This window comes from Ailuropoda melanoleuca, chromosome 2 (genome assembly GCF_002007445.2).
Source record: "Ailuropoda melanoleuca isolate Jingjing chromosome 2, ASM200744v2, whole genome shotgun sequence".
Lineage (NCBI taxonomy): Eukaryota > Metazoa > Chordata > Mammalia > Carnivora > Ursidae > Ailuropoda > Ailuropoda melanoleuca.
This window is the reverse complement of record NC_048219.1, coordinates 197388334-197401432: the sequence shown is the minus strand read 5'-3', so window position 1 is coordinate 197401432 and position 13099 is coordinate 197388334. Positions and strand designations below refer to the sequence as shown.

The following is a 13099-nucleotide window of genomic DNA, read 5'->3' as shown; positions in this document are numbered from 1 at the left end:
CTTGTCGGGGACGCAGCGTCCCAGTGAAGTGCTCCTGGCCTCGTGCTCCTGGGTCCTTGCTGACTGACCTTCAGAAAGGCAGGCCCTGGCCAGGGGCCTGAAGTCGGAGGTGCTGTGCCTATTCCCGCACGGAGTGTCCTCCTCGCCCCGTGCTCATGGTCGCAGTGGGATGGAGGACACATGGTGACATGCTGACCCTCCCCGGGCCCCTTTCCAGAAGGAGGGTGAGGGTCCAAGTGGTCACAGGCCACCTGGCTCAGTTCCCAGGATGGCGGGTGAGCGGGGTCCTGATAGCAAGAAACACCTGTGCTCACAGGGCTCACATTTTGTGGGAGCTTATTTTAATCCCTCGTCCTCTTCCAAGAGGCCATCACAGCTACAAGGATACAGCAAGACACAAGAGCCGGTGGGGGTGGGGGGGAGACCAGGAGGGCCGCCCAAGGTCAGTGCAAAGACACAGGAGAGGCTCTCCGCGAGGCTGGAGGGAACCTGAGGGGGCTGTCTCCCCAGCTGCTCTGGGAGCAAGCGACCGACGGATCTTAGGGAACTCAGCCAGGCCAGGAGCAAAGGGATCCTCTGGCTGTGGTCTGGTCTGCCCCACTGCCCAGCTGCTTTCCCGGGAGCCCCTGGCCCAACCAGCTTCCACACACGGCAGCTGCCAAAGCCCCCGGCCCGAGTGGAATGGAGCCGACGCGGGGGGTGGAGGCACGCTCACCTGGAAGAAATTGTCCCCCACCCCCACAGGTGCCATCAGAGCCCACTGAGCTCCCCCCAGCCCTGCTGCTGGGGCCCCGCTGCCCCATTTTGCAGAGGAGGACACTGAGGGGGGTGGTACACAGGGGGAGGGGGCTTGATCTGCCTCACAGGGGTCGTGGGTTAGTGGGAGGCGGTGTGGGTGCACCTGCCTGCTAGCTTCGGAGTCTGAGCCCTTGACATTTTATCAAAGGGAATCGTGACGTTTAGCCCTTTTATGGCTTATGTTTGGTTTTTTAAAACTTGGTTGTATCTCATAAGCATTTGTGTTTTCACCAGAGCTAGGAAGGCAGGCTACTCACCATCACCAGATGACTACCAAGTGCCGGCTGCACCGTCAGCCCGAGGTCTGTGCCCCGCGCCTGAGCGGGTGGAAAGCTGTCCTCCCGGTGCTCCGCACAGCCGAGGAACCACCACTGACTTCTCCCGTCAGCCCCAAAACAGCCGTGGGAGGTGGTGGTCCTGGGGAGTGTCACCCCGGGCCCCGGCCGTGAGCGGCCATGGACACGCTCAGGGACAACAGGGAGCTGGCGGGAGGACGCCGCTGGCGTTAGGTGGGAGCAGAAGCCTCAGGGAGCTACCAGGCAGTGGCCCAGGAGGTCCCTCCAGAGGCAGAGTGTCATGACTGCAGCCGAGGGCACAGAGCCCCCTGGTGCTTGATCCATGATGCCCATGCCCCTGGAAGGAGGACGAGGACTGAAATCTGTCCCTGGGGAGCAGCCCTGCTGAGGCCAAGAAGGTTGTGGGGTTTCCCTCGAGAGAAGGGAAAGCACCCACGGGACCACCGGCACTCAGGGAACAGAGGCTGGAGCCGTGGGGAGGCTGGGAACAGCCGGGGCCTGGTGGGCATGGGCAGGTGTGCGTGTGGTGGGTGTGGGGTCACACAGCTGCACATGGTCCTCCTGTGACGTCTTCTGCGTCCTCTGGAAGGAAGGAAGGGCAGGCGCACCTGCTAGGTGATGGATGTGGCCTGGTGCCGGCCAGAGAAAGGCCCCCAGGGGGACTGAACAGGCACACCCGAGGACGGGGCCCTGGCACTGCCATCGCTGACGTTTTCCCAGCCAGCGTGGACACTCCCGGCTGCGTCGAGTTCTGTACGTTCTGAAAAGCACGAGCATTGATCCAAGTTCTGCCAGCGTACTTTAATAACCGTTTTGTCAGGATGCTGTAATCTGTTGATCTTCTCACCTGAAGTGTGAGCTCTTCAAAACCGTGGAGCAGAAAAATGATTTCCATACCTAAAACGACAGTGGAAGCCACGAACAGGTGTTACTGGACCAAGGGTGATCTGCGTGGGGCAGAGTTTTCTTGTCCTCAGTGTTGGACGGTCTCTGAGTGTTTTCCTGCCCAGTTTTGCTAAGGCCAGCTTTTTAAAGACTGAACTTGATAAGCCTAATTTCCAATTTGGTTCTGAAGTCTTACAGTCTCAGGCAGGGGTGAATACGGCATGAAGGGTGGCTTTGGGGTCACCTTTGGGGTCTGTCATGCTCAGGACAGGACTCTGCAGCCGGCCCATCTGTTCCCTCCAGAAGAGCCACCTCCCAAAGGAGGCCCACAGCACAAGTGCAATGCTTTGGCATCAAGTGACCTCCACTGAGCTCCCCTTCCAGATCACAAAGACCCCAAGAGGTCTGGCATGTGAGGGGTGTGGCCACACGCCCAGCAGTGGTGCTGGACGGCCTCTCTTGTGCCTTACACCCCTCTGGGTTCCGCCTCCCATTTCTCTGCTCCCCATGCCTGCACCCCTACTCGGCCTTGCCTGTAGGAGAGTCACTTCTGCCCCCCAGGGATGGACCAGATCATCCCCTCTGCTCTGCACCAGCCTGACCTGCCCTCCCCTCCAGCACTCTGCCCCCTCCCCCTGCCTGGCCACAGCCCATTGTGCTCCCCAGAGAGCCGTGGCTTCGCCTTTCCTGCTTCCTCCTGGTCTTTGCTCAAAGGTCACCAGCTCTGTGAGGACCACCCTGGCCCCACATGGACATAGCAGCCCACCCACCTGCACCCTGTGTCCCAGGAACCCACTATGCACTTTTTCATGGCATTTAACACCTTCAGACATTCTTGGGTTTACTCATCCAGAATGGTGTTAGCTTACTGACGGTCCCTCCCCAAGTAGGAGACGCTGTAAGGCCGGGGAGGGGTGTCTGCTTTGTTCACTGACCAACCCCAAGTTTATAGAACAGGGATTTGCACGTAGTGGGCTGCCCAGAAAATATTAATGAAAGAATCGAATCCCAACTAGTAAGGGGGTAATATTTTGAGTCATAAAATTTCTCCCCTTTCCTGGTCCTTTTTTCTTCAGTTGAGGCTAGAAGCAGTCCGTGTTCTGTCTGGCCCTGGAGCAGAGCCCAGGGCGGGTTACTGCGTGATGGTGGAGCAAGCCGACCAGGCGCCAGCCTGTGGCACGGTGTCCGGGGGCTCCCATTCTCAGCCGCATCACAGCCTCGTGCTGACCCGTTCCGCTTCCTCCAGTCGTCACTGAAACCCGCGGAAACCAGCGGGCAACACTGCTCACTCTGCCTTCCTTCTGTCCCTTTACCCCTTTCCTCCTGAGACCCCGGAGACCGCCACGCAGTCTTCCCAGGGGCCGTCCCCTCGGGCTTCTGTGCACGCCGCCCCCGGGAGGGCACTTTGCCCCTGGGTTTGTCGTGCTCTCTTCCCTGGATTCCATGTAACTGCATGACAGGCAGAGCAGATAAGGTCGCCAGCATGGGGTGAGGCCCCTTCTTCCTGTGTGTTCCTCATGCGAGCACACAGTAAGGCCTCCACCTTCCAGAAGCCTGTGCCAGGTGCTTGGGACAGAAAGAGCGAGCCCCCAGTGCCAGCCCAGCTGCTGCGCCAGTGTGTGGGACAGGCTGAACCCTTGAGGTGGCTCGAGACGGGCGAGATGACTGTGGCAGGGGTGTCGGGGGGAGGGCAACGTAAGACCTTGGGGGGCCAGCCGCCCCCGGAGTGTGTGTCCCACTGGGGAGACTGGCCGTGGGGAGCCCCCACCCCGGGACTGGGGGGCAGCTGAGCCAGGAATGACCTCCTCGCTGTAATGCACCCTGTGCCTCAGAGTGATAATCTGTGGAATGAGTTTTTGAAATGCTCTCCGTTTTCAGTGAAGAACGCTAGTCGGGTACTTTGTAGACTATCCCTCAGTGTGTGTTCATCTTATTTTTCCCTTATGATCGGAGTGGGGAGAAGACCCCGGGGGTGGAGTGTCCTCCTCCTGTCCCGGGCAGTGCCCTCGCGCAGCTCGTGTCTGCTGACATGACCACGAGCGCTTGCGTAAAGCGGTGTTGGCTGCCTTCTCCCCTGTTTCCACGCACCCTCTGGCTGGAGGTCAGGATGCGCAGTCCGCTCAGCCTCGAGGGGCCGGATGGGAAGGTCCGCTTCTTGGAGAGGGTGTGTGCACACAAATTGCGTGACGTTCTTGACGAATGTGTGCCTCCTCCCTGTTACGCATTCAGTCACTGGTTTTCGTCAGCACGGATTCCTGGACACTCGCGCTCTGAGTGGCGGTGCAGAACCGTGCCGTGTGGCTCCTTCCCGCCCGGCCTCGTGAGCGTCCCTCTAGCCAGCCCATCATCTTCCTGAGCACTCCCTGCGTCTCGTACTGCAGGACGCTCCAGGCTCTTCCGTTTCCCCCGCCCCTGCCTCGGAAAAGACCACTTCTCCCAGGAGCCTGGTTCCTTTTACTGGGGGGCGGCGTTGCAGACCTTGCTGGCTTCTCCTGAGCCCAGACCGCACTGGCTGACTTCTGTGTTTTATGATGTTTTTGGTCGGGGACCCGAGCATCTTGGAGCCGAATGGAAGCACTGGTTAGCAGCCTCACGAGGGAGCCCACGGTTGCTCTGCCGGGCGCCCGGCCCCTCCATTTACAGCGTGTGAACCAGGCGGATTCTCAGGGAGACCATGTCCCTTCCCTTCTCTGCAGAGCCCAGGCTAAGAACAGACCTCCCCACCAGGTGTCTCTGCGGGCACGTCGTCTGCATGAGCCTGGCTCATCCTTGGAGGGGCTGTGGTCATTCTCAGGCAGGCCCGCACAGCCCCCAGCCTGTCCCTGGATATGGGACTGCGCTGGGAAGCCTCCAGCTTCCTTCTGTAACCCAGCAGATCTCCCCCGGTTTTGTAGGCTTATCTAATTAAAGTTTTTTAAAGTTATCTTTGTGTTTCCATGGTGTCTTTCCACAGTGTGCTTGGCTGCCATGTTGGGGACGCCCCGGCGTGCCCTATGGGCCTCTAATTGCCTTGTGCCTCCTTACTATCCTCTGCAGTCTGCACTGAAGGGAACACTGGGAGCGCAGCCCCCCTCAGAGAGACTCCTCTCTCTTTCTTCTTTCTTTTACTGTTTCCCCATTTTGGGAAGAAAACCGTCAACGGGATGTTCAGGCATTCTCATTTTTAAGACTACAGACGTGGAAGTGGTATCTCCGAAAAGCGGTCGTTATTTCCCTCCTGCTGTGTGGTGGTGTAGACGGTGTCTCGGTAGGTCCCAAGCAGACATCCGTCCGCACCAGCCCGCTCCCGGATGCGGCATCTGCTCACGCAGGAGCTCACGCATACCCCTGACCGTCTCCTGAGAACAATATCTCGAAGAAATACTTCTGTTTACAATTGTACAGTAAATAGCAAAGCCACGTTTGGCTTTTTCTTCTTCTGTGTCCGCAAATACGCTCGAGAAATCAGCTTTGAGCGCCCCATTGTAGTGCGCAGGGACTGATGCCCGTTACACTCGCTGTGTATTTATGTGTTTTCTAGCTTGACCCTCTCCCGGAGAAGGTTTTACAGCAGAGGCCCAATGCTAACGCGGTCCGGTCCATGGAGAAAGTCATTGAAATTCACAGTGAGTTGCCTGGGCCACCCAGGGGCGGGAGATGACCCAAGTCACTGAGACTGTCCTGTTGGCGGGTCTGCCCTGTGCAGACGCTGGGTTCCCGCCAGCCTCCCCGCTGAGAAACCCCATGTGCAAGCAAACACGGAGCCACCGGCCTGGCCCCCCACACGTTCCCCTCACGCCGAGGCCCCCTCGGCTCCGAGGGTCTGGCTGGGAGCCCGCCCTGCCCGCCCCCCCCCCACATTCCAGGCGCCCGTGCCTCGGGGAGGACTGGGCTCCACCGGCAGCTTCTCCCAGGAGCCAGTCTCGTGAGTTGTGAGCTTGATGCTCCCTGGCTTCTGGCTCCTGGAAGAGGGGCTTTAACGGTGCCAGCGAGGAGTCAGGCTTGAGCCGGGGGAGACCTGTAACCCTGCCCCCCCCCCAGGCCAGTACTGGCGCTCCCTGCCGCGCCTCTGCTCCACGGTGGGGCACTCTCTGGTAGAGGCCCAGAAGTGCGAGAATGAGGAAGCGGAGACCGTCACCGCCATGGCCTCTCTGTCCGTGGGCGTGAAGCCCGCTGAGAAGAGGTGAGTGTCTCTGCCCCGCCGGCCAGCCCTTCTGCCTGCGGGGCCAGCCTCTGTGGACAACCTGGGCCACTGCTGTCGTGGGGGGAGGCACGTGGCTTCTCCACGTGGCCCAGCCTCGTGCACGGCCGGCCAGTGAGGGATGGAGGGATGGAGGACAGGTGTCCCGGCTGAAGATGCCACCGCCACGGCCCCCTCTCTCCAGTGTGACAGGCCAGGGAAACCCTTGACAAGCCTTCACTCCCGAGCAGGGGCCCCATCACGGCCGCCCTCCAGGGGCAGGGGGTGGGCGGCCCGCGGGGGGCACTGCCCTCACCCCACCGGCTCTCTGTCTCTGTTGTGTCCGGTGCCGCGGCAGACCCGACGAGGAGCCCATGGAAGAGGAGCCGCCCCTGTAGCCTCCCGCGGAGCTGCGGGCCTCTTGTTTGTTTGTCCCCGTCTCAAAGCTCCGCCAAGAAGGCTCCTGTTTCTGTGCGGCCTGCCCGCATCTCTGACCGCGGCTGGAGCAGCAGCGGGAGGCCTCCGCCCGCCCGGCCCCCGGGCTCCCCGGCGGGTGGCCCTACGCGGACCCGGGACCCACATGACGCCGGGCCCTCGGCTCCCTCGACGGAGGCCGCGGAGGAAGGAAGCCTGTGGCGGCTCGCGGCAGAGCTGCCCACTTCGTGGCCGGCGAGGGAAGGAAAACGAAAATCAAAGATCTAATAATACAAAACACACTGATGAAAACTGGTGCTCACAGTTGATTATTACCCACAATTCCACAGTCTCCGTGTAAACCACTCAACGCATCCTGTAGCTTCTTTTTTGTTCAAGAGAACGTTTTCTCGGGCTCCGGCGCGTCCGGGAGCCGCAGCGGCGCACGGGGCCTGCAACGGGGCGGGGGGCCGGAGCGGGCGCGCGTGCGAGGGGAGAGCTGGACACGCAGAAACGGGAGCCTGTGGGAGCTGGCTTTGGTTTCTCGAAGCCATCGGAAGATGCGAGTTTGTGCCTTTTTTTTATTGCTCTGATGGATTTTTGTGGCTGGGTTTTCTGACGTCTGAGGAACAATGCCTTAAGAAAAAATAAACAGCAGGAATTGGTGGGACAGTTTCCTGTGGCTGCGCGCTGGCCCGGGGTGGGGGGGCTTCGGGGGCCGGTGGCCCGCAGGCCCAGTTTTGCTTTAGTGCTGTTTAAGCAAAATGGAGGTAGTCCCAGCAAAGTGGCAAATACTGTTGGGGGTTTTGAAGTCCAACAAATTTTAAATGAATCCAAAGTGTTCTCCTCTCGTACGCCATAGAACAATTGAGCATCTCCGTTTGGTTGTGAAGCATGTCCTAGGCACACTTCCAGTGTTATGATCGGAATGCTTTTTATGAAAAGCAAGTAGCATGAAGCATTGCTTAAATTTTAGGTATAAATAAATATATATATGTATAATATATATTCCAATGTATTCCAAGCTAAGAAACTTGATTCTTATGAAATCTTGATAAAATATTTATAATGCATTTATAGAAAAAGTATATATATATAATAAATGCAGATCATAACGGTCCCTGGCGAATGAATGACTTGTGAATTAGACATCAAGGTGCTTACGGAAAGGGATCTTGTTTGAAACCCATGTATTTTCGAACTGCAGATTGGATAGCTTTCAGATCGCCAACACGTTCGCCACTGGGCAGCTACCTGCAGGTGCGTGCTTTCGTCCCGCTCTTTTCGGACAGGACCCCTCCCGCTCCGAGCCACCGTGCACATATGTACCTAATGAGTTTTTATAGCAAAGAATATAAATTTGCTGTTGATTTTTGTATGAATTTTTCACAAAGAGATCCTGAATAAGCATTGTTTTGTGAATTTTACATTTTTTCTCACCATTTAGCAGTTTCCTGAATGGTAACAATGTCTAAACTTTCTTTCTTTCTAAATTCTTGCTTGTACATTTTTTTTAACTTTTAAAGGTTTTTTTTTATTATTATTTTCATCTTTGTTTATTTTTGTACAGTGAGCAGTGTTCTGCGGCAGCCGTTTTCAGAAAGTGAGCTCCAGGGAGTTGGGGGGTGTGCAGTCTCCACGGTGACACCAGCGGGGCGTCTGTCCCAGCTCTGTCCCCGCGGCTGCGTCTAGACCGGGGGCTCCTCTTCCCTCCACATTGGTAGTATTACAAGGGGTGCTGTGTCCCTCCCTCCATCGTGCCGTGGGCAGGATGGTAGGGTCGCTCGCCAGACAGCACGGGCTGTCAGCACTCATGAAAACTCCTGTTTCAACTTCTCTGACCACGTTGTCAGGACAGCATTTTAAATTCAGTTTTCCAAAGACCTTTTAAAGCATGTCAGCAATGCATGGGGCCTGAGTGAGGCCCACACCTGCCGGGGATTTTCCCCGCCGCAGCCGCATGGCTGGGGTCCTGGCCGGAAGCGGCAGGCCCCGGATTTTGGAGTCTGTGGCTGCGGGGAGTTGAGGGGCCCCTGCTGCCTGGCGAGCCTGCAGGGACAGCACAGATTCCTGACCAGGACAGCCAGTCTTTGCTCTTTCTCTCGTTGACAGTAACTGACCGTCACTTTTTACTGGTAACTTATTTTCCAGCACTTGAAGCCACCAATTTCATTCCAAAGCATGTACGGAGTTCAGGCACAGTGCTCCCATAGGAGGGAACCCCGAGCCACGTTTCTGAGTTTGGTCGCGTTCACAGGGTAGTTTCTGAAGGAGACACTGATGCAGCCGGACTTTTGGCCAAACAAATCCAAATGCTTGGATGGGCTTGGTCGTCAGATGCTGGTGGTCAGGCCCAGGACAGCAGTCCCAGAGCAGGGCAGAAAGGTCTTGGGGCCCGTGGGGCTTTCTCCTCCCGCTGGCCCCGCTCTGCTCCGAAGCCCACGTTGGCCATCCAGGCGCGGTGAGCGTGGCGACAGGACCCAGGCCCCAGCCCCCGCACGGCCCGTGGGACCCCCTGCCGCCTGTCGGCCGTGGCTCTTAGGGAGGAAGAGGTCATCTCACGCTTTTTACGGTTGACTGGGTGAGGGCGTTGTCTCTGGCGGGCTCCCTCCCGGTCTCCTTCGAGGTGACGCCCTCCGTGGAGAGGCCTGGCAGGGGAGCACGCTGCGTTTGTCAGCTCACTCCAGTGCCACAGACGCGCTTGAAGCATTACCGTGTAGCCTTTTCTTTTCTTTGAAGACACACTCAGCCCTTCCCCGCCGCCCGCCGCCAGGGCAGACGGTGGAAGGCCTGCCCCAGGGTCTGCAGGTCACACCTCCCTTCTCTGGCCCTTTTGCACCTTTAGCCTTTTTCTTCCTTTGCAAAGGCCTCGGGGGCACTGGCCAGGGGTCAGCGAGCGAGCACTTTATGTCCCTTCACGGGAAACCCCACGACGCCAGCCGGGACACGCGGCGCCCGCCCTTTCGGCTCCAGCCGCGCACGACGTGCCCGAGCCCCACCAGCAGGCGGCCGCCAGCCCCTCGGCTCCGAAGGGCCACGTTGTCAGAGTGTTTCAGTTTTTCTCCACTTACTTTATAAGTCTGTTTCCAGAGGAAGGACCGTCGGGCGTTGCTCGGACGTGAAAGCGGCCCCGGCGGCAGGATTGTGGGTTTTACTTTTCGATCAGAACATTCCTTCTTTACTGGTCACAGCCATGTGCTCATTCCATTCTTTTTGTAGACTTTTGGGCCCACGTGTTTTACGGGCATTGATACATATATAAATATATATATAAACATATATGACTCTATTTTTTTAAGTCCCTACGGCTGGAGGTTGCATGGACTGTACGACCGGCATGTCTATAGCGTACACGGATTTTGCACGCCAAACTCGGCAGCTTCGGGGAAGAAGAAAAATGCCTTTTTTGTTCCCCTCTCACGACATTTGCAGATACAAAAGATGGAAATTTTTCTGTAAAACCACATGAAACCTTGAAGGAGAGTTGGGGGTGGGGGGGAACGTTTGCGTCTTATTGAACTTATTCTTAAGAAATTGTACTTTTTATTGTAAGAAAACTAAAAAGGACTACTTAAACATTTGTCATATTAAGAAGAAAAGTTTATCTAGCACTTGTGACATACCAATAATAGAGTTTATTGTATTTATGTGGAAACAGTGTTTTAGGGAAACGACACAGAATTCAAAGTGAACTGCCCGTCTCTCTTCAGTTGACTTGGAGGCACTTGTTTTCTTTTGTTTTGTTTGTTCCCTTTGATCTTGCACAGGGCCCGCAGGCCAGCGGCCGGCGACCCCGACGGAGGACGGCCAGGCCGCGGCCCCGACGCGCCCCTTTCCGCACAGCTGTGTTGACTCTCTCGTTGCTCTTAGATGACGCGCGGCTAAGATTTCACTTTCAGCCGCGCAGCCGGGACCCGGGTCAGCACCACAGCCGACGATCGACCTGGTGGCCGGAGGAGGCCGCGGCTCCCTTGTCGCGGAGCGGCGCTCGTTTCCCGCGCGGCTCGCTGCGAAGTCCGACGGGATTGCAAGTCTCCGAGGGGAAGAAGAAGAAAGCGGACAGTCTGTTTGTTTGGGTTTTCGGTGTGTGTGCCCCATAGTGGAGGCGTTATTTTCCAGTTTATGAGACATATATGTAATATATAAGGGGGCTGACCCTGTTCACCCAAGAGCTTCTCACGGACGCGTCTCGCCGCCGTGTCCCCCGTGGCGCCTGTGCGCGCTCGGCCGGGGGTCCGCACGGGGGCGGCCGCCTGTTTCTTCTGTAATGTAATCCGTTCTCTCTGATTGTCTGGACCTTCCAACGGTTCTTTCTTTTGCCCAGTGGAGTTGGAGATTCTGTTCGCGGTTTTCTCATTCTCATTTTGTTCTGTGTGGGCGGGTTTTCCCCGACGACGGTGTCCTCCTCTGACGGCCGACTCCATCCCACCTCCCCGGAGTCCAGCGTTCTGTACCTCATCAGACAGCTTGTTGCTCTTGTGATGTAAATAAAGCAGCATCTCTGGTTCCCACCGTGTGCTCGCGTCCTCCCTGCCTCTCGCCGGGGCCCCCCGGCTGGCCGCCCCCACCAGCCCCCCACCCCGTCTCGGAATGGGAGTCGCTTGAACCCACGCACGCGGCCCCTTGGGCCCAGACGCACGGTGCACCTGGCACCCTCTGCCCGCACCAGCGGGTCCCATGGGCAGGTCCTCACTTTAAATGTCCTTGCACCATCTTCTTCCCCAAAATGCTCGCAGCCTCCCCCGAGGGAGCGAGTCTGCAAACCCCCCCTCGGCCACCCAGCCCCCAGCAGCACACTGCCACCCCCAAGTGACTGCCCCACGCCCCCACGAGGGCCGCACCCCTTGTGGACCCCCACGTTCAGTGACTGATCAGTGGGAATGGGGGGTGGGTGGACGCCGGCTGGGACCATTCTCTCCCCTCCCCGTGGATCCCAGCCTCCTTCGCAGCCGGGCTTCTCCCTCTGCCGGCCATCTCCCTCATACACACGGTGCACAGCGACGTGAGGTCTCTCACGGTCACCAGCCCGTTTGCTATGGGCAGGAACCCGCGTGCAGCTCAGCGGGAGGCCTCTGGCTCCAGGTCCTTCCCAAGGCGCCGGTCACGCTGTCTGCAGCGCTCCCGTGGGGGACCCCCTTCCAAGCACACTCCCCCGGTGATGGGCAGGCCTCCTTCGCTCACCACGTGGGCCACTCCTCAGGGTCGCCTCGCCACCGGCCCCCAGAGCAGGGGAGGCAGGGAGAGCACACCCTGAAGACGGCCACAGGCCTTTAATCACCTGCTGTCGGCGGTGAGGCGCCGTCACTCAGAAGCCTGTCAGGAGGTCAGTCCACACTCAGGGAGGAAGGTGCACGGGCATCCACACCAGGATCGGGGGTCCCAGCGGCTGCCCACACCCACACCCACACCCACGCCGGGCGAAAGGCTGCCTGGCCAGGCCGGGCTTTGTGTGGTTTATCACAGATCCCAGCAGCTTTGCCTTCAGAATATGCCCGGGACTCACTCACCTCCTCCTGGCCCAGCCCCTTCTCCCAGGCCTGGACCTCTGCTCCTCGCACCCCGTAGTCTCCCCAGCACAGCAGCGAAGCTGAGGCTGGATGCTGGGCAGGCGCCCCTGGTGGGGTCGTGCTTCTCCTGCTGGCTCGTCGGCCTCGCCTACTGGAACGTATGCTTAGAACCTGTGCGGGTCCCTCCCCAGAGATGAAAACACGGGGCTCCACAAACACGGGGAATGAATGATTCATTCTGGGGCTCAGTCTTCTCGGCCGATACCTGGTGGTTATCAGAGTTGGAAAGTAGAGTTTTAAACTGTACGTTGGTGCCAATGCCTTACCCATTGCGAGTTTCAAGTACCTTCTCGCCCTGGGATTCTTCCCTCTCTCGTTACGGGAAAAAGTCAAACATGAGAGAGGCGCAGAGAACAGCCCCGAGATCCCGCGTGTCCCTCCGCCCCCAAGGGTGCGCGGTCTGCACCCCTCCTCACAGGCAGGCTGGTTTCCCAGCAAGTCCCAGGTCTCACGTCATCCTTCCGTATGTGTTTCAGTCAACACCCCTTGAAGATACGGGCTTTTTCCTTCAACGTGACGTAACACCGTGTCATGCTTTAAACACTGGCGGTTCCTTAACATCAGGTATCAGCCAGCACTGAGATGGTCCCAGTTGTTTCTACACTCGGTTTGTTTCCATCGGGATTCAAGCCAGGGCCTCACACAGCATTGGATGGGCCTGTCCCTTTCCCCTCGGCCCTGTGGTCTCACCTCCCTCCTTATTCCCCTTCAGTGTGCTTGTGGGGGACACCAGCCCGCTCGCAGACCCCGCCCGTGGCCCCTGCTCACGCAGGGCGTGGGCTCCGGCTCGGAGGCAGGCGTGACCGCGGGGCCCACCGCTTCGTGACGGCTTGAGGACAGTGATGCCTCTCGGTGTGTCTGCAGAGGCAGCAGGTGGGCAATCATTACAAAGCTTCTGGGCTTTACAAACCCGTAAACACAGGCACAGCTCCAGATGGCAAAGGCTTTTCATTCAGCGTCCGGATACGGAATCTTTCCAC

At 58.2% G+C, this 13099-nt stretch overlaps 1 protein-coding gene across 1 annotated transcript in view; it reads left to right on the top strand.

The window, feature by feature from the left end:
* Positions 1-11060, top strand: part of HDAC4 (histone deacetylase 4) — a 166381-nt gene extending 155321 nt beyond the window's left edge. Inside the window, exons 23-25 of the mRNA XM_034655536.1 lie at positions 5500-5584; positions 6000-6141; positions 6497-11060. Of these exons, the coding sequence (XP_034511427.1) occupies positions 5500-5584; positions 6000-6141; positions 6497-6536 (267 nt within the window). The 3' untranslated portion in view covers positions 6537-11060. The remainder of the gene's footprint in view (positions 1-5499; positions 5585-5999; positions 6142-6496) is intronic.
* The last annotated feature ends 2039 nt before the right edge of the window (positions 11061-13099 follow it).